General features: G+C 36.8%; 1 protein-coding gene across 1 annotated transcript; it reads left to right on the top strand.

The window, feature by feature from the left end:
- Positions 1 to 10,996: 10,996 nt before the first annotated feature.
- On the top strand, positions 10,997 to 17,001 carry LOC135154197 (uncharacterized). Its single transcript, XM_064099517.1, has 5 exons — positions 10,997 to 11,101; positions 12,177 to 12,995; positions 14,195 to 14,261; positions 14,965 to 15,127; positions 16,869 to 17,001. The coding sequence occupies exons 1-5, from the start codon at positions 10,997 to 10,999 to the stop codon at positions 16,999 to 17,001; spliced, it is 1,287 nt and encodes a 428-aa protein (XP_063955587.1).
- Positions 17,002 to 27,093: the final 10,092 nt, after the last annotated feature.

Here is a 27,093-nt window from a genome sequence, read left to right as displayed (position 1 = left end):
CTTTCGTATAGAAAGTGAGGTTCAGGCCAAAAGCTGACGGTCCCGTCGCCTGGGCGGACGGTCCGCGGGCGTGATTGGTTGCCCTCTCAAAAACAGCCAAACATTCTCATGAGAGAAGGAAGGCATGCGGTATGTTAGAAAATCTTACCTCCAATCTACAGGCCCGCCTAGGGGGTAGAATGGAGAGAGTTACCGCTGAAAGAGCCGTTGCCGAAAGCGATGCCCGGTCAAACTGTGAGGCTTGACGTAGAGGGCGAATTCGGGAGTACCTGCATATTAATGGGGGATACCCATGCAGGTGAACTCGCCGACGGCTCCCCGGAGTGCGGGCTGGCGGGAGAAACTCAATCCGCTCAATGCCCGTCACCGGCAATAAGACCGACAGAAAACAGTCAAGCGGCTGCAGCGAACAACCAGCGACATACGAGGGCTTGCCGACTTGCTGGGTGAGACCCATACGTCAGCAGCACCTGTGCATATCATGAAAACACCCGTGCGGGTGAAAAGGGCCGGCAATTTCAAAGAAAAGGGCCGGTGGCTGGTGCGAGGCTGTTGATAAGCCCAGCCGTCGCGTAGCGGCGGTCTGTAATGACGGAGAACACGAGGGTAAGAACCCGTAATGCTCGGGACGTGTTGATGCAACCTGTAAGGATGCAACGTCCAGCCGTCGGTCATCGAGAGCTTGCCGACATGTTGGCTTGAAAGCCGTATGTTGGAAGCACCTGCATGGAAACGGGGTCACCGTGTAGGTGAACAGCGTTTCAATAAAAGCCCGGCGTGAGAGGGCAGGTGACTGCTTAAACCGCACGGTGCTTAGCACGGCGGCTAAAGCTGACATGAAGCGGGAGTCTGGTGACATAATGGGGACGATGCCCGTATGTCGATAACACCTGTGTATTAGCGGGAATTTCCCTTGCAGGTGCGTGAGCCGGCGAATCATGAAATTGCCGGTGACTCTCCGAGGTGTTAGATGGCGAATGTCTGCTTGGCCTGCCCGGCGCTTGACACGGCGGCTGAAGCTGACATGAAGCGTGGGGGAATTTACCCGCACTGCTCGTGGGCGTGTGAAGCAACATGAGAGTTGCGACGCGTGACCCACAATTATCGGGAGTCTGGTGACATAATGGGGGGCGATGCCCGTATGTCGATAACACCTGTGTATTAGCGGGAATTTCCCTTGCAGGTGCGTGCGCCGGCGAATCATGAAATTGCCGGTGACTCTCTGAGGTGTGAGATGGCGAATGTCTGCTTGACCTGCCTGGTGTTTGACACGGCGGTTTTAGCTGACAGAGAGCATGAGGATAAAAATCCGTGATGCTCGAGGGCGTTCTGTTGTAACATGAAGTTACGACGCCTGACCATCGGCACAAGAATTAGAAAGAAAGGGTCTGCCCGCGAAGCGGGGTTAGCAACCTAGAATTTCTTCTTCTTCCTCTTCTATGCGGCCCCCGCCGGGGGGCAGAATAGGGCACAAGAGACAGGGGGGACGTGATATCTCGCATGAGAAAAATCACCCAAATCTGATCAAGCTGTTTAGGCACATGAACGCTAATTCCACGGTTCCACCTTTAAGGGCACGTGGACGCGATTCCACAGTTCCACCCTGATCAGATAATCGTGAGAATGACGGAGTCGAGCTCACGTGTCTCTAGCGACTAGGGGCTGGTAGCCCTTTGCTAATGCTCCCTGAAGGAGACTGACAAAGCATCGAGCCTAGTCTGTGCCGGGAAAAGAGTCCCATGCTCTTGACCCGGACTTGATGGACCCGATAGCCGGTGGGTAAAGCAGCCCTGGAGGAGTGAAGTTTTCTATACTAGTACCACACTCCCCAAAATAGGTTCAGGTCCCGTCGAGGGAGCCTTGGCTATCACCTTTCAGGCACGTGGCCGCTGCGCCACGGTTCCACCCTAAAACGCTCGGGTACGTGGGCGCGGTTCCACGGTTCCACCCTCTTGGGCACGTGGACGCAACTCCACGGTTCCACCCTCCTTTTTCCAAGGCACGTGGACGCAACTCCACGGTTCCACCCTTTATAGAGCCCATCGCAAAGGGTCTCACTCTCTTGCCCTCATACTCACCGCCGCTGATCACGGGAACAATAATACCATGTCTGGTTCTCTCCCAGCGGCAGGTTTGGAGTCATCAGGAGATGAGTCAAAAGAGCTCATCTACCTGGTAAGTTCTTAGCTGAAAGAACAAAAGGAGGGTCGAAAACAGAGAGGGGGCGGAGGGATGGGTGGACAAGAAAGGTGACAAAGCAAGATCCTTATCAGAAATATTAATAATAAAATTAATAACTTCGGAAGAACAGGATCGACTTCTTAAACATGAGATCAAACAAAGTTAAGAAGCTGAAGTGAGAAAAAAATTACACGTAAACATGACGTTAATTAATTAAAAACAGAAACGTCTAAGTCCAAGGACGAAGAGCAGTATCAGCTAAGAAAAAAAAAACACAAGTTTTTTTTTTTTTTTTTTTTTTTTTTTTTTTTTTGACAAGGGTCAAAAGAAATAAGTAAAGGAGCTGATCTGAAAGGAAGAAGTAAAAACTTACTTCCCTTAAACTGGAAAGCCGAAAACTCATTAGCGAAAACTTTTTTAAAGGACGCTAATAGAAAACAGGGGGGCTTCCCAAAAAATCTTAAGAGAAATTTTTTTTAAAGACAATAAGTCTAAAAATAAAATTTTCAATACAAACATAATTATTAAAATTAATTAATAATTAAACAATTAACCAATTGGTTAATTAACAATTAATTAATTCATTAATTAATCAATCAATCAATTAATCAAACAAAAACAAAAGATTGATTGAGACAATCAACCAACTCACAAAGGAACAAGTTGAAAACAAGTTTGAGAACAAACAAGGACGACGCTCCTATCTGTCCCATAGCCTAAGCTGTGGGGAGGAAATAAAATCAATTCAATTCAAGACGAGGCAAAGGTGCAAGTCAAGAATAATAAAGAATTAAAAAGATTTGGCGTCGTATCAATGCCTGCGGCACGCAGGAATAGTGCGCGGAGCTACGGGTAAGGGAAGCGGAAGCAACCCGTCTGTGAGAAAACGAAACTGACGTTCGGAACTCACAAGTTTATTTAAAGAAAAACGTGAATAATAACACGAATGCTCCATGCACTATGATATAAATGAAATCAATCTATAGCCGAAGGCAAAGGATTGAAATAGGCTGTAAATACATAGATAAATATGTAAACAACGGACACTTTTTATAGAAAAGTGGGAGTGTACTTAGCTAACGTCTGCTCACGGCGGCAGGCGAAAGTAAAAGAGGAAATGGACGCCTTTTTGCGTGATGATCTTGGGATAGTGCGTGCGTAGGGAGATGCTGCGCGCGCGCAGGAAAAATTGTGTACTTTTATTCGGCGTGCAAGTTAATCGTAATGAACTAGCAAATCAAATGAGTATATCCCAGTTATTGATGTAAATACGGAGCCTTTAAAATGCCATCGACGTGACGACATGGCGTGATACTTTATCTTGCCATGTATAATTAATAAGCTTATTATTTCGACATGGCGATACATTCTATCTTGTCAAGTCGATATGTCGACATGGCGAGATCTGAAGTGTACAAGTCCCGGCCAGAATCCCGATATATTGTCATGTTGACATATAACTTGTTACAAGTCGACTTGGCAAGATAAAATATCTCACCATGTTGACGTATAACTTTTATATGTGGACTTGGCAGGTATCTCGCCATGCCGACATAATAAGCTTATTTAGTCGATATGGCAAGATAAAGTATCTCGCCATGTCGTCAAGTCAGTGGCATTTGAAAGGCTCCGTACTAGGGGTAATTGGCGTCTAGAGGGTAAATTTCCGGGGGGGGGGGGGGGGGGGTAACAGTCCCCGACGATAAAAATATGGGGATAATAATTTCCTTGAAGTAGTTGTCAGGGGGCGATTGTCCATTCGGTCATCGTTATAGAACCCTATGGACTCGTATCATTGACCGTTTGACCTCTTTATGACATTGGATCTCACTATATCATGATCATAATTTTACACACACCGCGGACTATCGGACGCGCGGTCTATCGGACCCGCGGTCTATCGGGCTGTAACCTGATATAAGACCCTCTAGTCTCTAGCCTAGGCTAACCTTGTCCTTATCAGGCTCAGTTACTAACCCCTGTGTGGTTAGTCAGGAGATTTCTAGAGAGTAAAAATCATTCACTAACGTGGGCTTACTCTTCACGAAGTCAGGGTGTTGTAGGCATATACGCATGTATAGATCTAGGTCAAGCAGAAATCAAAATATAAACACCTAAATTTACCCTTTCTCTATCGCCGATGAACGCCAAAATCATGTTGAGGGTCGATGTCTTTGAAATGCACAATTAAGAACATTTGATGTATACCCAGTTGTTGTGTGTCTGGACAGGTTGTGTGTCCGGACGATCAATTTTAGAAAGTCATCCGGAAAAAGTGACAAGCGAAGTTTCATCAATTTTTAGTACAAAATGTTAGGAAATATTATAGAGAACAAAATAGTAGATGATTACAACTATTGAATTCACATTTTTAGTGTAATCCAAAGACAAAGAAGAAGGCTTCAAAAATATAAAGTGTCCGGACACCCGACCCCCCATCCTACTTTTTAGAAAAAAAATAACAAAAATAAATCAACACTTTTTACGAGATCCGTGGCTGTAGCCGCCCGATGTTTTGGTCGCAATTTTGTTGCCTTTTGTTCTATCGATGGCTACGGCAAGCGTATCCATGGAAATCCATGAACGTATCGCTTGACGCGCGCTTGGCGTTCATAGACGATAGAGAAAGGGTAAATTTAGGTGTTTATATTTTGGTTTCTGCTTGACCTATACATGCGTCTACGGGAAACGCCCTGACTTTGTGAAGAGTAAGCCCATGTTAGTGAAAGAATTTTGTCTCACCTGCATAGCAGAGTGAGACTATAGGCGCCGCTTTTCCGACGGCGGTGGCGTCAACATCAAATCTTAACCTAAGGTTAAGTTTTTGAAATGACAACATAACTTAGAAAGTGTATGAACCTAGTTCATGAAACTTGGCCATAAGGTTAATAAAGTATTACTAAACATCCTGCCTAAGTTTCATGTCACATGACCAAGGTCAAAGGTCATTTAGGGTCAATGAACTTAGACCATGTTGGGGGAATCAACATCAAAATCTTAACCTAAGGTTAAGTTTTTGAAATGTCATCATAACTTAGAAAATATATGGACCTAGTTCATGAAACTTGGACATAAGATTAATCAAGTATCACTGAACATCCTGCATGAGTTTCATGTCAAAGGTCAAAGGTCATTTAGGGTCAATGAACTTTGTCCGAATTGGGGGTATCTGTTGAATTAACATCATAACTTTGAAAGTTTATGGATCTGATTCATGAAACTTGGACATTAGAGTATCACTGAACATCCTGTGTGCATTTTAGGTCAAAGGACAATGAACTTTGGCCATAATGGGGGTATCTGTTGAATTACCAACTTAACTTTGAAAGCTTATGGATCTGACTCATGAAACTTGGAAATAAGAGTAATCAAGTATCACTGAACATCCTGTGCGAGTTTCAGGTCACATGACTAAGGTCAAAGGTCATTTAGTGTCAATGAACTTTGGCCAAGTTGGGGGTATTTGTTGAATTACCTTCATAACTTTGAAAATTTATGGATCTAGTTCATGAAACTTGTACATTAGGTTAATCAAGTACCACTGAATATTCTGTGCGAGTTTCAGGTCACATGACCATGGTCAATGGTCATTTAAGGTCAATGAACTTTGGCCGTGTTGGGGGTCTTTGTTAAATTACCATCCTAACTCTGAAGTTTATGAATCTATTTCATAAAACTTGGGATATAAGAGTAATCAAGTATCACTGAACATCCCCTGTGAGTTTCAGGTCACAAAACCAAGGTCAAAGGTCAGTTAAGGTCAATAAATGTAGGCCATGTTAGGGTAATTGTTGAATTGCCATCATAACTTTGAAAGTTTATGGATAGAGTGAATGAAATGTGGACATGGGTGTAGTTGACAAGTCTTAAGTCACCGTTCAAATGTCATCTATCATGGTCAATGAACGTGGTATTATGTCATTATGTGAATGGTGTTTTTGTGAATGATTATTTTATAGTAGTTTTCAAAGTTAGCACTGCTGCTATCTTAAATCGCGTAATGCAGGCAAGACTGCCAGAGGCGTTCCACTTGTTTTATTTTTCTCTTTGATATTAATTCAACTGGTTTCAAGAGTTTCATTCTCCTTTAAGTTATAAAGTAGAACAGGCATACTGTGCATTGATTTCGATTGTTGAGGCACATGTACATAACTTGTTCATTGCTATTAATTAGGCCTTAAAAAGTTGTTGAATTTAATGGTGAAAATGATGGTTGGTCAGCTTTCTTTTTGTTTTTCAAAAAGGGGCCAAGAAAAACTGTTTGAAATAACTTGTATTTATGTTGTGTGTTTTATTTGTTAAAGATTAATGATAGATTCATGCAAATTATAACATTTTGAAAATTTTGTTGTAAACTCAACCCAAATATTATACTATTTTTCACCAAATTCACTGTTGATGCAAAAGTTCACCAAAAAAACACCCTAAATTTTGCAAATTTTGGGCTGGTTGCAAAGGGTCGACAACTTTTTTTAAAAAGCCTGCTATATATCCTCCTCTGTATAACACAAGAAATTCATCTTCAATGCCTGTCCATCAGGGCTGGAGACAAACTTGTCTCTGGGTTGTAAGTAATATCACCTACTTTATAGGTGCTCCACCTTGTGATGAATTTCTGGAAAAATTTTGAGCTCTGGAAATGGAAGTGCGGCACAGTTTTCCCTTGTCTAAGTTAGTTTTATTCAAATTTGTTTCAGATGTATGAATGCAGAGTATGCCAGCATCCATCAACGTCTCTCATGCTTTCCATAGGAATGTTAACAATGTGAAATTTCCATGTGGAGTCCAAGGATGTGCACGGGAGTTTATGACCTACAATGCCTTTAATATTCATATCACAAGAGAACACAGAAACCAAAGACGAAATGCACAAATAGCAAGGGTGAGATACATGCAGGACACAAACCTTGCATGTGAGCTTCCATTTTGTCAGCAGAAATTCAATGATATCTTTCACCTAATTCGTCATCTGAAGTCGCATATTGAAAATCAATACGAAATTAATTGTCCATTTTTTAATTGTGGTAGGAAGTACCTAATAAAATCATCATTCACTTCACATCTATCTCGGGTGCATAGACTGCAAGAAATACCTAGGACGGTACATCCAAGGAATGATCCTTTAGAAGATGATCCAATTGAAGAGGAACTGGATCATGACATTGGTAATACAAACAGTGAGACTGATTCAGAAGCTGAAAATGAACTTGATGAGGACAATTATGATGATTTGTATCTTCATAATTTAGCATTGTTTTATCTACGTCTGCAAACAAAATATCACATTCCATCATCTACAGTGCAAGCCATTGTAGAAGAGCTTAATTCCATTCACAGCATAGAATTTAAACATCTTCAATCCATTCTCAAAGCAAAACTAAATGATCTACAAGAGCTTGATGAAAACATAGTACAAACAATTTTACTCGATATACAAAACCAAAGTCTGTTTGGAAGGGTCCACAATTCAAAAACCGGTCATATGCGTTCTCAGCACATGAGGAAAAAATACTATACTGAGAATCTGCACTTTGTAGAACCTGTTAAAGTACATCTAGATGTTGATGTTGATGAAAGAGATGGTAGAGATGGAGATACTTTTTACCATTATGTTCCCATCAAAGAATCTTTACAAGCACTCTTGAGAGATACTTCAGTAAAAGAACAGTTTCTTAATCCTTCACTCAATGCAGAACAGGAAACTATTTACAGTGATTTTGCTGATGGCTCTGTATTTAAAAACATGGAACTCTTTTCACATTTACCAAATTCTTTGAAAATCATTCTCTATCAAGATGCCTTTGAAGTTTCAAATCCCCTTGGAGCAGCCAGAACCAAACATAAAATTTTGGCAGTCTATTACTCTCTTGGAAATTTGTATCCTCACAACCGATCTAAAATTGATACAATACAGTTAGCTTTACTGATAAAGGAGAAAGCCTTGAAAAACTTTGGTTGGGAAAAAGTTTTGTCACACCTTGTTCAAGATTGCAGGACATTGAAGAAAATGGTATTGACATTGAAGGGATAGATGAAGGAAATGTGAAGGGTACTGTTGTGTCGATGCTTGGAGATAACCTTGGAAGTCACTCTATTGGAGGTTTCATTGAAAACTTCTCTACTACAGAGTTCATGACTGTGTAGGTATTGTAACATATCAAGGGATGATATGATAGAAGGACATTTGAACGAATATCGTGATGCAGATAGAAGGACTCCAGAATCATATGACGCTGTGATACGTCGACTCGAAGAGACACGCCTCCCACATATTGATGGCATAAAGCACAACTCTGTGTTGAACAAACTTACATACTTTCATGTTTGTAACCCAGGCCTGCCACCATGTTTGGCACACGACTTATTTGAAGGAGTCGTTCAATACGATCTGGCAATATACATAAAGTATTTTGTCAGAGAAAAACATTGGTTTACTTACCAACAATTGAACAGGTCTTTGAAGAATATCAAGTTGACTGGGGCAGATAGTTTGGACAAACTCAACAAAGTACACGAGAATTGTGAAAAATTAGGTGGACATGCTGTTCAGAACTGGAATTTCTTGCGTTTGTTTCCATTTATTGTTTGCAATTGGATACAAATTCACAGTGACCGAGTTTGGGGGCTTGTGTTGCTGTTGAGACAGATTGTTGAGTATACTTGTGCCCCCAGAATCAGTCGCCATCAAGTTGCCTATTTGAATGTCTTGATAGAGGAGTATTTGACATTAAGAGTTGGATTATTTCCTGAAATTCAGCTGCGGCCTAAACATCATTATATGAGTCATTACCCAGAATTAATCCTACAATTTGGACCACTGATTCGCCTCTGGACAATGAGAATGGAAGCAAAGCACTCATTTTTTAAATGGTGCATTAGATCAAGCCAAAACTTCATCAATGTAACATACTCATTGGCTGAAACTCACCAGCTGTTACAAGCATTTCATAGTGCTGGTTGTCTGTTCCCACAGATTGTCGAAACACCCAATAATGCAATAGCATTCATTGCATCCTTGTACAGTGATGAGATACAGAATGCAATATCATCATGTGATTTGGAGCTTCAAAACAGTGTAGTGTGTAATTATATGAAAAGGTATGGTATTACATATTCTCAAGGGGAGTTTGTTGTTCTTGGTAGAAATGATCACACTGGTGAGTTACTGCTTGGAGAGATTCTTCTCATATTCGTTGGTGCTTCAAATAATCCATTCCTTGTTGTCAAAGTACATCAGACTGTTCTTCTAAGGACTTTTGGGTTATACAAAGTGCTACGAGGAGTGGATGACATCACCAGGTGTTTGTCCGTGGAAGATCTCTTTGACCATCAACCTCTTTAGGGCTATAGGTGCATTGGAGACATTATGATAGCATTGAAGTACTCAATTATAGACCATCTGTAAACTTGGAAGCATCAGAAAAGGGGAAAGTGGGTAAATGAATGAAAGTGGTTAACTCAAATATTAAGGCAAATGGGGATGAGGCACTCTTATGGTTTTTAAAGAGATCCTTAAACATGGGTCAAATTTTCTGACTGAATCCAAAAAAATTTACAATAGGCCTATTTTTCAGGGAAAATCCTTAACAATGGGTACCCTATTCTGCCAACTTGACCCTTACAGATGGGTAATCTGAGTACCCCCTTGATCCCCCCGGTTGACTGATTGCCATCTTTTTTCGGATGGTAAATGAAAGGGATGAATTGATGCTTAGGATGCTCGAATCATTCAGCATGGTGAGCATCTCTGAGTGACGTCCAATTACCATACTGTACATGTACAATTATAGCATGGCATTGGCAGATTTAAGCTTTTGCATAGTATTGTTGCTGGCTTTTTCAAATGACGTACCTTGTACTACATACATGTACGGTACAAGATATGAAAATCTGGGCATTAGGCTTTTCTCAAATGGATTTTTGGAGAATCAACAGCCTAATTTTCAAAGGGTATACATGTACAATTTTTGGATTTTGCTGCAGGTGTACCTCATCCTCTGCATACTTTTTCACCTGGGTGCTTGGTTATTTTTGTAATTCAAGTAAGAGATTCTTCTCATATTCGTTGGTGCTTCAAAAAATCCATTCCTTGTCAAAGTACATCAGACTGTTCTTCTAAGGACTTTTGGGTTATACAAAGTGCTACAAGGAGTGGATGACATCACAAGGTGTTTGTCCGTGGAAGATCTCTTTGACCATCTACCTCTTTACGGCTATAGGTGCATTGGAGACATGATAGCATTGAAGTACTCGATTATAGACCATCTGTAAACTTGGAAGCATCAGAAAAGGGAAAAGTGAGTAAATGAATGACAGTGGTTGACTCAAATATTAAGGCAAATGGGGATGAGGCACTCCTATGGTTTTTGAAGAGATCTTTAAACATGGGTCGAATTTTCTGACTGAATCCAAATTTTTCTACAATAGGCCTTTTTTTCAGGGAAAATCCTTAAAAATGGGTGCCCTATTCTGCCAACTTGACCCTTAAAGATGGGTAATCTGAGTACCCCCTCGATCCCAAATGACGTACCTTGTCCTACTTACATGTACGGTACAAGACATGAAAATCTGGGCATTAGGAATTTCTCAAATGGATTTTTGGAGAATCAACAGCCTAATGTACATATATACAATGTATATTATTTTTAAAGGGTATACAATTTTTGCATTTTGTTGCAGCTGTTACCTCTGCATATTTTTCACCTGTGTGCTTGTTTATTTTTGTTTTGTTTTGCAGAATTCAAGTTAGGTTTAGTACATCATGGAGGAAGTTAGAAATAAGATTATGTTGGTGCTGCCATTGGAAGAAGATGTGATGACACCATTGATGAAGAAGCTTCAAGATGTAGGAGTGGAAAAACCAGATGACCTCAAGTTTGTGCAGCCAGAAGACTTCATAACTCTCTTGAAACCAATACAAGTGAGAAAGCTGCTTCAATCATGGAAAGGCATGTTATATGATATTTTTATAACCGTGGTTTCTGTTTGATAATTAATATGAAATAATTTATGGAGAAAATGAATGTTACAAAACGGGATGATGTGAAAAAGGTATTAGCCATTATTCTACTTGGGTATGAAAACTTGAGAAAAACTCTAGGAATCAAAATAGAAAAATTTGCTTATAAAAGATGATTTTCAAACAAATTTCCTTTCTTAGGGATTTTACATAAGTTTCTATTTTCCTAAATTTTTAGCTCTCCTGAGCCGAAGGCGCAAGTGAGCTATTGCTGTCCGTTTTTGTCTGTCGTCCTCCGTTCAAAGCCGAAATGATTGACTTTTTACAATAAATATTAAAATTCAACAGGAATGGTTATGGACATAAGTTAGAAGGTTTAAGAACTTTCTCAAATGCAATAAAACCGTTTTCTGTCTCTGAACGTTCAAGGTCACATTGGTGATTGTGGCTAATGCCTTTAACATTTGACTCTCAAACTTAACTTTAAATTTGTCATGCTTACAATTAAAGACACTATCATATACCATATTGTTCCTGATACATGCCCTGGAGGCATTGCATTTTTTTTCTTCGATAAAGGGCGTCGTTTATTTTATATATTATCAAAAAAATAGAATATATGCTTTAAATTGGTATAATTAATTGATCCATAACACAAAGATTAGCAATGAACGTGGAACAAATTTTTACAAGTAATTGCATTGACTACAATGTACAATCAATAGTTAAAATCAAGCGTTATGAATGCATGAAAAACATTGAAACTTTGAACGCTATTATCTCGAAATCATGTTTTAGAAATAAGCAGAGGTTTGGGCCAGGTTGTAAAATCACTGACAAAATAAGCGATGTTTTTTTTTTCCTTTTCTTTTCCCCTTGCATTACAGAACCCAGATCTCCTGCGCCGAACAAGCAAGAGATGACAAATGATAAGAATCAACTTGATAATCAGGCACAAAGCACTTCTTCAAGTGCATCATCTCCTTTACATAACAGCAGAAACAACCCAAAAATTCCATGGGATTCATTTCCCCAGAAATTGATGAGTGCATGTGAGCAGGGTAAACAACCCGAGGCCAGTGACAGACGCGAAATGATTAGAACTATAATGTCAAAAATCATAAGCACTCCTGATACACAAGTGGGAAGAAATGAGATCCGTATGATAGCAGGAAAGATTGTGGCAAAGTACCCTAAATCATTTGCTGACAGGATAAATGGCGAGACAGTTGGAGATGGGACCATAACACTCCTTCAACAACTAGAAAACAGAAGAGAAAATGAAAGCCGTAAAAACACTCATAAAAACTTCAAACGTAAAGCTAAAGCAGATGAAGTAGTCTCATCAGTGAAAGACCTTGATTCCTACGGATGTATCAAGGGTAGGTGGGAAGGGGAAATGGTAGGAGCAGACACAGAGGAGATCCAAGAAGAAACAAGACAAGCACTACTGAAAGAATATAAAGAAAGCCCTGACAACTGGAATCAAAAGAATATCGATAGATGGATGGAAGCAACTTTCCCCCTCCAGAGGAAAGACATAAACTCATCCGAACTCACTGTAGCTGCAGTCCTTGAGAGGTGGCCATTTCTGGTCGAGCAAAGATGGTTTAGTCAACATTTCCAACTCTTAACAGGTAAAGATGTGGAAGCAAACACATGGGCATCCAAAGCAGAAAGGCTTTATGCGTATTTGAAAAGCAAAGCATCTCAGCAGTTGGAAGACACCATGAATGCTATAAAGGATGAAATGGAGCTGACCAAGAATAAAATGCCCATTACTGACCACTTGCCCACCATGCTGGCTGCCTACTTTGGAGAAAAAGAAGCTACCCTGATCTGCAAGTACCAAGACGTAAGTAAAGTGACTAAATCTTAGTACCTGTACCGTATGCGTCCTGATTAGCGCCCCTCCCCCTAGAATATTTACAAGTGACTGCTGTCCAAGCACCCCCATTTCAGTACATGTGCCTGACACTGCCTGTGCAACTAAATTGAGTCAAAATTTAAAATAAAATCACCATATTAAACTTATTAAATATTAAAGTATAAATTCCAATTATTTATTTTATTTTGGTCATTTTGATAAGCGAGCCCTGAAAATTACTGACTAGAGTGTCTGGAGCACTATTAGGACAAATACGGTATGTACAATGTAAACACAGCCAAATAATTCATATGTACACTTTCCTTCGAAAGTTTCTACCAAATTTAATATTAAAAAATCAACCCCTGACAATTTACAATCTATAACTTGCTCTTGTTCTGCATGGCTCTTGATAGCTGCATCTAATGTAAGTTTGCCACTTTTTATGCCTCCGCCAACAAAGTGGCCGGAGGCATTATGTTTTCGGGTTGTCCGTACGTCGTCCCCTTTTTGTATTTGTCGATATCTCAAGAACTGTGAGGTGGTTTTACATCAAACTTGGTATGAGGGTATATCCTGGGGGACTAAAACTAGGTTTAATGATTTATCCTGAACTTAATTGGTTTTTCATCTGTTGTATTACTTGTGTATGAAAATTAACTACACCCATTGATAAATTTGTCACTATTTTTGCTTAATTTTTCCAAAAGCTGATTTACACACTATGGTAACAAAAGTTACATATATTATAGGACAAGGAATCCAATTACTACACTGGAATTTCAGTGATCCAAGACAAGCGGTTTGTTATTTATGGCTTCGATATACATGTACCTCATTTCCTATTATACTTAAATCCCTGTCTTTCCTCAATGAAATTTCAGTGTATAATTGGATTCCTTGCCCCAATAATATACATACATTCTATTACTAATGTGTTATTAGTTTTTGAGAAAAATGAAAAAATGGTCACAAATTTACCACAGGGGTGTAGTACCCCTGAAGTATTGTGATAAATTTCCCTTTTGTTCAGGAAATATGCGACAAATACATGTAACTTGCACCAAATTTTCAGCCTGTATGTCCAATTCTCCATCAAACATGCTGTGGACATTAGATTTGTCTCATTTTACTCACCTAAGTGTTTACGTTTATTAACCTATAAAAAATGTACATTACTCTTGCAGGAGACTAGGAAAAGGACACCAAAAGAGATTGAAGATGAACTGGTGCTGACACCTTGCATCGTAATCGGTAGGATTTCTTTCTGTGTTGTTCATAGGAAGTGAATTATTGACAAATGCAACATCTAGCTTTGAGTCTTTGGGGTCGAGGCACTTCTCCAGATGTTACTAATGAGTTCATGTAGTAGGTTGTCTTTGGATACTTTTTCCACACCAACTGCAGGTAAGGAATACGATTACTTCCAAGAGCATGCACTTGCGTTTCTCCGCTTGTGTATATATAGGCAATCAGCTCTGACAGAATGGGTAGTTCAGTCTTAAACTGTGTGATTGATTTTGTTGATGAAGTTGACTTAAAAATTCTTCTCGGCAGTTACCGATGGGATGTGCTGTCGCATCTAGCAAGGGCTTGACATATTGATATGAGTTCTGTTGGTGAGCTTTACTTGCAGCTTCTTTCTCTTTGAACAATAATTTAGGGGGCTCTTGATGTACACAAAAGCTTCGAAGGTTTTCAAATTTTGAAATCACAATGATACCCACATCGTTTAAATTGTTGATACCACAGGTTTAGAATTCAAATTACACATGGTAATTTTTTGTCCATGACAACACCATTGAAATCTCCAGTTTTACAGATTGGATGCTTGAACAAGTTTGTATAGTACGGGTATGTGAATTGGACCATGTATGCTCAAGATTTATAGCTGTCCCCTTTGATTAAATACAAGTTGTATAAAAATTGTTATCTTACATTTGTATTCCCATTTCAGGTGGTGAAAGACAAATTCAACTGGCAGTTGATGGCAAATTAATGAAATCTAAAATTGGCATCACGTCATTGGCAAAAGCAACCAAGATGTTGTTTGAAGCTTTTTACGTCTTTTCTGTAAGCTATCCTACCAGTTCAACGAACACTCTGGACTTCATCCAAAGGTAAATTTTGATTATCTCAATGGTTTTGAAAGGTTTCACATTCAGCTTCGCTCAAAAATATGGCGTACTCCATTAAGCTGACGTTAGGCCTAGTGCCCTTGCACGTACGTGCATCCTGCATGGGTTTCCAGATCACATGATCAAGGTCAATGGATATGCTTAATTTTTTTAAAGGACGTTCCACAGTTAAAATGAAATCCATGTCATTTTCACCAAATTTAGCGCAGAGTTACTTTAGCACCTAAATATTGCAAATATGTAAAAATTAATATGGGTTCATGTGCTTCATTTTTTTCTATCGAGCTTTAAAGTTCACCCAATTGAAGGTTCTCAAAATTTACTCAATCAGAAGAATTGGGCACTTTTAGACCTCACAAGATCACAACGTTGAGTTTAAACATCTATTACTCAGTCAAAATCCTTGTAAATTTCATCAAGTCTTACAATACAGTTAAAATTTGTATACTTAAGATGAAAAATTCATTCATATTGCTATTTGTTTGATATCTTTAGGGTAGCAGCACATTCAATTCTGGAAAATTGTGTGAAAGATGACAAAAACATATCTTTAAAAAAAATGAAATTTCTATAACAAATTTAAGAAGTACAATGAATGCTGCACTTTATTAAAAATCCATGTCATTTTCACAAAAATTTGCATAGGTGGAGAGGAGGGTATACTAAAGAGGTGAAAACATTAAAATATGGGGGTTCATGTGCTTGTTTTACAACTATCAGCACTTTTGTTAGAGCAAATTTGCTTTGAAAATCACCAAAAACTCTCCAAAGGCATTGGATCTATGTGAGAGAAAAAATCTAATCCACTCTCCCGTTTATTCAAACTCGAGGTCATGTTCGTCATACTTCGCAGCACTGCAGAGTAAAGTATTCTGAAGTTGAAGAAGCATTTAAAAAGTGGGTCCATTGATTAATTTCAGCTAATTAGCTTCATAAAATAACACAACAGATCTGCAGCTAGAGTGCAGATCACTGGAAAAATCAGCTGATAAATCACCTGTTCGTTCTTTGTGACGTCAATGCGCATAGCGTAAAATGTGCGCAGATCATGATGTGCACAAACATAACTGTGGAACGTCCTTAAATGTCATAACTTAAGAGGTATAAGCTAGGCCTTTTTCATGCAACTTGGACAAAATTTTATCCAAGTATTGCTGATAATCTTGCATCAGTGTCAGGTAACATGATCAAAGGTCATATTGGGTCAATGAACTTGGACCATGTTGGGGTAACAGCACTGAAATCTTAAACATTAGTTTTTGAAATGTCATCATCATGGGCTTATTTCATGAACTTGAACATCACAGTAATCAAGTATCACCATCTGAAATGAGTTGCAGGTCACATGGTCAAGGGCAAAGGTCATTTAGGGTTAATGAACTTTAACCATCAAAGTCAGCACTGGTCCTGTATTGAATTACATAATGCAGGCGAGACTGCCAGAGGCACTCCACTTGTTTTTGAAAAAACCTCTTTGACTTTCTGCATCATTGATTTTTGTGAAAAATTTCAGGAGATGTTGTTTTCTAAAATAATGGGACCCCTCCATTTGTTTAATGTTGCTTGAAGCTATTGTCTTGACTGAATTAACCTAACCCTAAGTAGTTCATTACAAATCCATTATTTTGGGGTTTCATGCATCGATGTGAGAACAAATTTTGTTTTTTTTTAATTTTCACACAAATATAGACTAGATTTTTATTTATATTTTTTAACATTTCAGATACGTCATCGGAATAAATCCCTGTTCCACCAAGTTTCCGAGAGGCAAACAGGGAAAGTGTGCATCAGTACCTCTACGCGTTATAAAACTAGCAAATGAACTTGCTCTGTTTGAAAGTGATTGGTGTCTTTAAATAAAGTTGGTTTAAAAATGGGTGACATTTCAAAACAAGTTTTTTTTTACATAATTTATTTGAAGCAGAATGTCCTGATTGATATGACACCATTTTTATGAAAATTGGTTGAAAATGGGACAGTGCAGGCCAAATAAACTATTTTGAGGGTCATGGCCTAAAATTGCTGAGTCATCGTTTCCTAAAGGCCTATTGAGCTGATTCTGGTGTCTATATATATGTTTACTGGCATGATAAATCCATTGGCATCCAAAATTCTTTAAATATTCTAAAAAGTATTGATTTTAACCCTTCAAAGTCTCATGGGTCAATATGGCCCCAACCTCATCAAATTTTGATGTCGAATTAAAACCACTGCGCTTTAGGCCGGGCCACTTCCTGATTTTGTTTTATGTAGACTTGCGCATCTTTTGACACAGAATTTATGAAATTTGGTTTTATCATTACAGGATTATGTGACTTTTTGTGACCTTGAGTAAGCCTGGAAATGTATGATTTACTCTGTTTTATGTATAACACGTATGGGAGAAGGCATTTCCATTCATTCTTCCATAATACATATTTTTTTCCTTATTCTATGAGTTTTTATCAACTTTTTCTTACTGAATACTGGTTAAGATATAATAAACCTGATACATTTGAACCATTAAAAAAACCAGATAGGGTCTAAAACAAGTTAAAGTTGAAAAAAAGAAATACATAAGAAATCATGAAACAATAGAATTCATTGAAATTAGAATCATATTTTGATATCTTTTTCATTATTATATTTTCAATGTTTGTTTCTAAACCTGTAATAAATTATCTTTTGGACTTTCATTACTGGATTATCATTAAAAATGTAAATTTATCTTGGCCCATGCGTTTGTACACAAAAATAAAAAATTCTAAAGTTTTGAGGTTCACATGAGATCAAAAGTCACATAATTCCTAGTGGTATGACCAAATCTCATGCATTTGGTGTCAAAAGTTGTGCAAGTCTGTAATAAACAAAATTCAGGAAGCGGCATGGCATATAACACTGTGGTTTCAATTCAACCGCTTAATTTGATGAGTTGGGCGCCATGATGGCTCCTAAGGCTTTAAAGGGTTAAAATCAGAATGGCCTTGTTTCAATACTTTTAGAATATTTTAGGCATTTTGGACAATGGCAATGGTATATCAGGCAAGTAAAGATATAGACATCAGAATCAGCTTAATAGGCCTTCAAATAAGAAAATGAGGACTTTTTCCATTCTCTAGAAATGATGACTCCGCACTTTTAGCCCACGCCCCCTTAAAATCGTTTTTTTTTTTCAATAAAGAGCTTTAAACGTCTGATAAATTGCATATTCACAACATGTGTCATTTCAATACCTAAGGTGACTTCAAGCTAATAAATGAAAATTGTGTTCCATTTGTGATCTATTTTTAAAGCAATAATAATATTAGAAGTCACAACCATATCACTTGACCTTGAAATTATTCAATAAAGAGCTTTAAACGTCTGATAAATTGCATATTCACAACACGTGTCATTTCAATACCTAAGGTGACTTCAAGCTAATTAATGAAAATTGTGTTCCATTTGTGATCTATTTTTAAAGCAATAATAATATTAGAAGTCACAACCATATCACTTGACCTTGAAATTATTCAATGAAGAGCTTTAAATGCTTTAAAAATCAAAATCCATGTTGAAATGACATGTATGTAAACACTCAAGAAGGAACATTGACCAATTAATTGATTTGTCGTGGTTTTCAGCTGTATTTTCAAGGTCATTTTCACAAACATAATCTATTAATAATCATAGATCCTTAAAGTAGTCATTAAAGACTATAGTCCAGGATAGGCCCCATAGAAACTTGACCAAACCTTGTTTTTTTATATATACAATATTTTTTGATGGTTTCTTGTCAATTCGAGGGTGCTGATTACGAATCTGGATGATGCCACTCATGTAACCTTGAGCATTTTCCGCAAATTGGCAAAATCCAATGTGGCCGCCAAAATATGCAGATTACCCATGAAAATCCTAAAATTGTCCGCACATTGGCTATGAAATGCATGAAATCGTGTGGCAGGAGTGAAATACTCTCTGAAAAAATAATTTTTGACAAAATATTTATTTTCCTGATATTCAAAATGGCCGTCATAGGCCATTGTATACTCTAGTATGTACTATATGAATAGGGAAAACTAATTTTCACAAAAATTAGCCCAAACCGCAAAAAATCGCGATGTATGAAAGAAGTAATATATGCAAATCATCATTACTAACGAGATATATCATTTATTATGTCATATATGGGGATATTGCTGTATTTTGATATCTAAAATAGCCGCCACTGGCCCAAAGAGTATGTACAATGGCAATGGCCGGGGCCAAAAAAAATGACAAGAGTGAGCACTAAAATGCATATTATTAAGATGAACGAGTGGAATGCTGACTAAAAACATCATTGCCATTAATATGACATTTATGTGATAAATGCAGTATTTTGACATTCAAAATGGCCGCCAGCCATAGGCCCTATATTTACCATGTACAATGCGAATGGACAAACTAATTTTCACAAGAATGAGAATTATAAAATGCATATTACTGTGATATACGAGTAAAAATATTGTCTTAAACATGATTTCTAACTAAATACATCACATATTGGTCGTGGAGGTAATAAATGCTGTACTTTGAAATCCAAAATGGCTGTCATAGGTCCTAAAAGTATTGTGTACATATGATAATTTTGACAGAATTTGGCTTTGCTTGACTCTAAATATTGCATATAATTGTGAATTGTGAATTGTGAAAGGGTGAAATATTGTCTAAAACCATGGTTTCTACCGAGATATATAATATCATGTGTAATTAAGTTGATAAATGCTGCATTTTTAAATTGAAAATGGCCATCATCGGCCCTTATCGTAAAATATACAATTTGAGTGGAGATAAACAATGTTCACAAAATGGGCATATGGCAGCCATTTTGAATGTTCAAATACAGTTTTTATCACCTAAATTGCAAAAGATATGATATATTTTATTATAAATCATGTTTTCAGACAATATTTCACTCATACATCACCATTTGGCCAAGCAAAGCCAAATTCTGTTGAAATAATTTGTTCCCATTCACATTGTGCATAATACCATACGGGGCCTGTAGCGGCCATTTTGACTTTCCAATAACATCATTTATCACCTATTACAGGCAGATTAAATGATATATCTTAATAGACATTATGCTTTCAGACAATATTTTACTCATTTATCACTATTACGTGCATTTATGGTGCTCACTCCTTTGAATATTGGTTTCACACTTTGCATTGTAAATAATACTGTTAATGTCTATGGCGGCCATTTTGAAAGTCAAAATACAGTATTTAACACAAACTTGAAACCTGAATGTTATATTTTGTTAGAAAATATGTTTTTAGACAGTATCCCATTAATTTATCACATATATATGCATTTTAGTGCTCTCTCTTGTGATTTCTTTGCTCCTCTTTCTCATTGTGCATAATACTTTTAGGGCCTTTGGCAGCCATTTTGAATATCAAAATGAAACATTCATCACATACATGGCAAATTAATAATATATTTTGTTAACAATTATGTTTTTAGTCAGTATTCCACTCGTTTAATCTTAATAATATGCATTTTAGTGATCACTCTTGTGAATTTTTTGGCCCCCATTGTCATTGTACGCAATACTGTTTGGGCCAGTGGCGGCTATTTTAGACATCAAAATACAGAAATGTCCCCATATGTGATATAATAAATGACATATCTCGTTAGTAATGATGATTTGCATATATTTCTTCGTTCATACATCGCGATTTTTGCACTTTAGTGCTAAATTTTTGTGAAAAATAGTTTTCCCTATTCATATTGTACATAATAGAGTATACAAGGGCCTTTGGCGGCCATTTTGAATATCAGGAAAATAATTTTTTTTGTCAAAAGTTATTTTTTCAGAGACTATTTCACTCCTGCCACACAATTTCATGCATTTTATAGCCAATGTGCGGACAATTTTAGGATTTTCATAGGTAATTTGCATATTTTGGCGGCCATATTGGATTTTGCCAATTTGCGGAAAATGCTCAAGTTTACACGAGTGGCATCATTCAGATTCGGAATCAGCACCCTCGAATTGACAAGAAACCATCAAAAAATATTGTATATATAAAAAAACAAGGTTATGCCTCTTCTATCCTGGACTACTACCAATTCTTCAAATATCAATATGATCAGGCCTTCTCTTTTGAAACGTGTAACAAAATATGCTTGTTAACATGCAGCTTATCAGACGTTTAAAGCTATTTATTGAATGATTTCAAGGTCAAGTGATATGGTTGTGACTTCTAATATTATTGCTTAAAAATAGATTACAAATGGAAAACAATTTCCAATTATTTTGTAAACGTACTTTAACGCTGCATGATTTTGGAAAAATTACTAATTTGTTTTTCTGTGAATTTCAGCTGTATTTTCAAGGTCATTACCCACTATACAAACTACTTGTGATGTAATATCCTTTAAGTTCTAATTACAGACTATCATTACAGAAGATATCATGGTGTCTTGGCTCTTCATCTTTGAGAAATAACAATTTGAAATGTGTTGATAGCTTGCATGTACATCAATTTGGGCCGTTTACGACCATTTCTTAATGCGTAAATAAGCCGCTTAACATTTCAGTATCAAAATTTGTTAGGTAGCCCTTGAAAATATAGGTAAATTTCTATCAAAGCACAGAAATTGGTGTTGTTCCTGGATGGGACGAAGGGTGATCCATGACCTTGAACTTTGCATCTTTTAGAAAAAATCCAACTTTTAAGGCGCCCTACAGAAATTTGACTAGCACAGTTGGGCCAATATTTTGTGATTCTGTTAAGCATGTTGTAGCCTACAAATGCACATAATATTGGGTTCTTAACTAAATGATTTTTAAATTTATAAGCCTCTAAACATGCACCCGAAAATATTGACTTGGATGTGTGCAATAACAGATTGTCAGATCCTCGCCATTATATACTTTGCATGATTAGACCATAAAGTTCTTCCAATTTGCTTAAAATGAGCACTGTAACTCATCAAACTTTGCTGCAGCAGTCAATCAAAAATATCAATTTATTTTTAAAGTCAGTTGTTGACCATGCATTGGTTGCTAAGGGAGGCTGTATGGGCAAAATATTTCAGAATTTCAGACACTTGGGGGAGTTTAAAGAAAATCAGAGGGGTTGGGTGACAAGTACTTGTTGATTTCACATGGATTGACCCAAATATCACCCATTTTCCCCCTCTATATGTAGCGCTTAATACTTTTTGTTGTTTTTACTTCGCAATGCATGAAAAATTCCCTTATTAATGTTAAATTCATTATCAAAATCAATAAAATGACTGCGATATGTGTTGTTTTACAATCAGGGTACACTTTCCGAAAATTCCCTTCTGTGCATCATAAAAAAAGAAATATGTGTACTGTTATCTCAAATCGATGATGTCAAGCTCAAAGGTCATTGATTATACAGCGCGTCCCCAAAAAATTGTCCCTCTGACAAACGGCTGAATTAATTTTAAAATTACATATTATTCTGAACTAAATGTGCAATCTAGAGAGTTCATTGCATGTTCTAACTTCTATAAAAATGTCATTGGTTTTGCTTCTGCGGTTTCGAATACACAATCAATGATATTGAATGGATATCTGATCGTGTTAAGTGGGGGCATCTGTGTCCTTTGGATACACTGTCAAACTTCTAGTTTCTTTGGTGTCAGTATGCATCAACTGGTCAAACAAAGGTGTGATGAGCATGACATAAATCTGACCCTCTACAATGTATAGCCCACTACTATTATGATATTCAAATTTGTTATAAAGTTTCTTAGAATATGAGAATTGAATTTTATTATTGGAATTTTAAAATGGACTTTTGTAATGTATTCCATCAATTTTGCAATTATAGTATTTAAAGTGTTTCCTAATTCTTAATAGCAGTTTCGCTTTGCTAGCTCAAATTGTTGTTTGTTTTTCATGGAAAAATGATATACAGTAGAAAGTAGGCATGATAGAAAATGTGTTCAAAATGTTAATGAAGACGTACTTGAACTGAAAGGTGTGAGCATTTTTTTAATCAGCTGCAATTGTACATATCGGGAACAGGTATGTTAGATAAAAAGTGGAACAACAAATCATATCAATAATATTAGGCTGTGGAAGCTTTAACTCTATTTTCCATAATTTCTTGGTATTTTACATGAATCCAAATGGATTCTCGCAGGTGTGATTTTGCGTGAATCTTAGCTTGAATCAATTTGCAGATATGCATCAAAATTCTTCCCCTGGACAATGGGATCAGTCTTCAGCATAATTTATAGACGAAAAGTAGCTTTATACATTGTTGGGTTTCACAAAATCTGGACAGAAATCATGTTGACAATGTCCAAAACAGTTGGAAGTTTCAAAGTTTATCTTAAAGTTTAATGCGAAAAGTTTGAGATCAAGCTATTAATAAGCCCCCCCCCCCCAAAAAAATAGATTGTTTGGTTGCCTTCCACAACTTTTTCTAAGGTGGGGTAGGTGGGCGGTAACACTCTTATCCCACATTTTTTTTATTTGCAGTCATACAATTGCCTATTAATTATTTGGTACTGAAAAATTACTAATTTTTTGTGTTATTTGAGATATTTGGCTGTTATACCACCTCATTAATGTTTTAAACCAGAATGGAAGACTGGAAGTGTGAAAAGACATTAAGTTCAATGATATTGAATGGATATCTGATCGTGTTAAGTGGGGGCATCTGTGTCCTTTGGATACACTGTCAAATTTCTAGTTTCTTTGGTGTCAGTATGCATCAACTGGTCAAACAAAGGTGTGATGAGCATGACATAAATCTGACCCTCTACAATGTATAGCCCACTACTATTATGATATTCAAATTTGTTATAAAGTTTCTTAGAATATGAGAATTGAATTTTATTATTGGAATTTTAAAATGGACTTTTGTAATGTATTCCATCAATTTTGCAATTATAGTATTTAAAGTGTTTCCTAATTCTTAATAGCAGTTTCGCTTTGCTAGTTCAAATTGTTGTTCGTTTTTCATGGAAAAATGATATACAGTAGAAAGTAGGCATGATAGAAAATGTGTTCAAAATGTTAATGAAGACGTACTTGAACTGAAAGGTGTGAGCATTTTTTTTATCAGCTGCAATTGTACATATCGGGAACAGGTATGTTAGATAAAAAGTGGAACAACAAATCATATCAATAATATTGAGGTCACATGGTAAGGTCAAAGGTCATTTTCAGGTCAACATTAAAGTTTATGTGCAAGGCTCATATGACTAGTGTTATTCCATCCCAGTCATTTCACAATGAAGTTTCAATACAATTATGTTGTGTGCCCTCGCAAATCACGATATTTCTGTTTATTTTCATGAGTGGGCGAGACACAATCACTGTTGCCATGTTTTATTCTAGAAATAGTAAGCTTAGTATGAAAAAAATTATTGAAAAAAGCTGGCCCGATTTGTCCAGGTCAGAAAAGGGCAACACAATTTTTGTTCAGGCCTTAAGTGAATGCATTCATACAATCTACCATGTGTTTGGGAGTACATGTTTAAATAGCAAATCAGCGTTCATATTGTAAGGTATCTACACATGTACTGATTAAAAAATATCTGTAAAAAATTTAAGAATTCTGTAAACTTGTTTTTTACGGAAATGTGTAGATTTACATGGGAATTTTGTAAAAGTACGGTAATTTTACGGAAAAGGAATCCGTAAAATTACGGATTAAAAAAAAAAATTCCGGCAGCAAAATTTCCGGACAAATTTTTTTTTTCCGTTAATTATTTATACGGAATCATGTTAATTTATGTAAATTTTCTGTAAAGTTTCCGTAAATAAAGTCCGTATTTTCAAGAATTGTAATTTACGGAATCTTGTATATTTTACAGAACTTTTCCATAAATTACCACTTTCTGTAAATTTACGGAAAAAAAAAAAAGTCCGGAAATTTTGCTGCCGGACTTTTTCCGTTAAAAAACGGAAATTTTTCTAACAGTGTATATGCTTTTCAAACACAAGTTTCATGGGTCATAATATTCATAAATTTTAAAATGTTCTTGTTTGTGTCATACGCAAAGTCAGGATTAAAAGCAATGCAACCCGACATTCAAGAGGTTGGATGGCGTGACACTCGTCATCTTTTTCATAATGAATATCAATTTTCTAAATGTTTCAGATCTTACTATAAAGACACAAGTTTCATGGGTCATAATATTCAGAAATTTATAAATTATATAATTATTATTTTTAAATTATATTTTGATAATAATACTAGTACATATACTTTAAATTACCATCATACTGTTTCTAGACTATGTGTAGGCTCACAATTCTCTTTCTACAACTTATAACTTTCAATAAGTCATTTTACAGATATGAATATTCCTAGCGTTTTATGTTATGCATCTATAAACAGTACTTATTAACACAAAAGTAAATGCGGATGTATTAATGTGAATGTTGGATAAATGGCATGTACAGATAATATTCTCATGTTTAAAAGAGTTACTGTCAGCTTGCCAGTGTTTGAAATGTACTATGTAATATTGATCAACTTTGAGTTTAAAAAAATAAATCAGTATTGAAAATTTGCAATTACAATGTAGTTAAATGTGTTGTATGTTGTCCAGCTCTGTGTAAGTTGTTGGTTTAAATCCTGGTTTAATACTTCAACAATCGTAAGACCAGTTTATAGAGTCGACACACTCAATAAAAAATATTCTTTGGACACCTTGTGATGAGGTATTCTTTTTAAGTTGATAATACTATATTAAAGAATGAACTACATGTACAATACCTGGAGTCAGGTGTGCATAGTGCATGCATTTCTTCTTGCTTTGTCTAGCACAACTTGGGCAAGATTTTAGGTTGTCGTTTAAAAAGGATGCATGAATTTCTATGTTGGTGTGTAAACGGATCTGTTTTTGGAAGGTCTCACTCTGTAAAAAAACATTTGAACACACACTTATCATATACAGGTAGTTTAATCCTAAAAAATAACAGGGGGCATAACCCCCCCCCCCCCACCCAGCATCTAATAAGACCAGAAATAGCCCGGCTTCTCTAGGATGAGCGCGCTATGAACTATGAAAATACTTATCTGATTTTCTTATTTACTTCAATAACTGCATACATCTACTTGATTTATGCTAGTTCAGCCCTTGAACAAGCCATACCCAACTAGTACTCCCAAAGATTTTTGCGCGATAGCGCCATCTCCCGTTAGTGCTTAATACCCATAGAACATCGCGCGATGTGCAACCATCTTCCTCTTTGCTTTTCGCAAGCCTACGAGTAGGACGTATCAGCTAAGTGCTCTCGAAAATCGCTCAAAATTTTTTGTATTTTGTTCATTTTCTTCACTTATCTTTTAAGCATAAATCTCCCTTTTGCAATCTTATTTCTATATTGTGTGTGAGATTGTTATATTTTGTTACCCAGCGCGGCTTTCGTGTTTTTGTTGCACTGTTTATCCGATTTTCTCACTCTGCCACGGTTGTTTCCTTACTTTCTACAGGTTAGGGGAGCAGACGTTGTCTCTTCTATTTATTTATTTTTTCTTTTAGGTTACGCAGCTTTGCCTGTTAGCTGTAGGTGACCTTCTATGGTGTTTATTTCTTCACCTTTATCTTAATTTTCTTGATCTCTTTTGATCTTTAAAATTTTTTTAAGTGCTTCTTGTCGGACCGTTGGCTTTTAGCTTTTATTCACTCTTTGTTGAATTCTTGCTTCTTCAATCACTTGTTGATAGTTTTCTGGTTGATTAAAATCTTTTTAATCGCCTCTTTGTTCTGATTGTTTTTAATTGATCGTTTGATTAATTATTTAAAAAAAAACTTAGAAACTTCTCGACTTTGTCGATTCCTTTCTCTTATTTGCAGGTAGACACCTAGACTGTTTGTCTTCTTAGGTCTCTCCTATTTTCTGTTCCTCTTTTTCAGGAGTTGAAGTTTCAAGTTTCTTTCAATTTGTTCCTCCTTCTTGCCTCAGCGTAAATTCATAGAACATCGCGCGATGTGCA

The sequence above is a fragment of the Lytechinus pictus genome, chromosome 5 (genome assembly GCF_037042905.1).
Source record: "Lytechinus pictus isolate F3 Inbred chromosome 5, Lp3.0, whole genome shotgun sequence".
Taxonomy (NCBI): domain Eukaryota; kingdom Metazoa; phylum Echinodermata; class Echinoidea; order Temnopleuroida; family Toxopneustidae; genus Lytechinus; species Lytechinus pictus.
The sequence above is the reverse complement of the archived record's forward strand: the minus strand, read 5'-3'. Positions and strand labels throughout refer to the sequence as shown.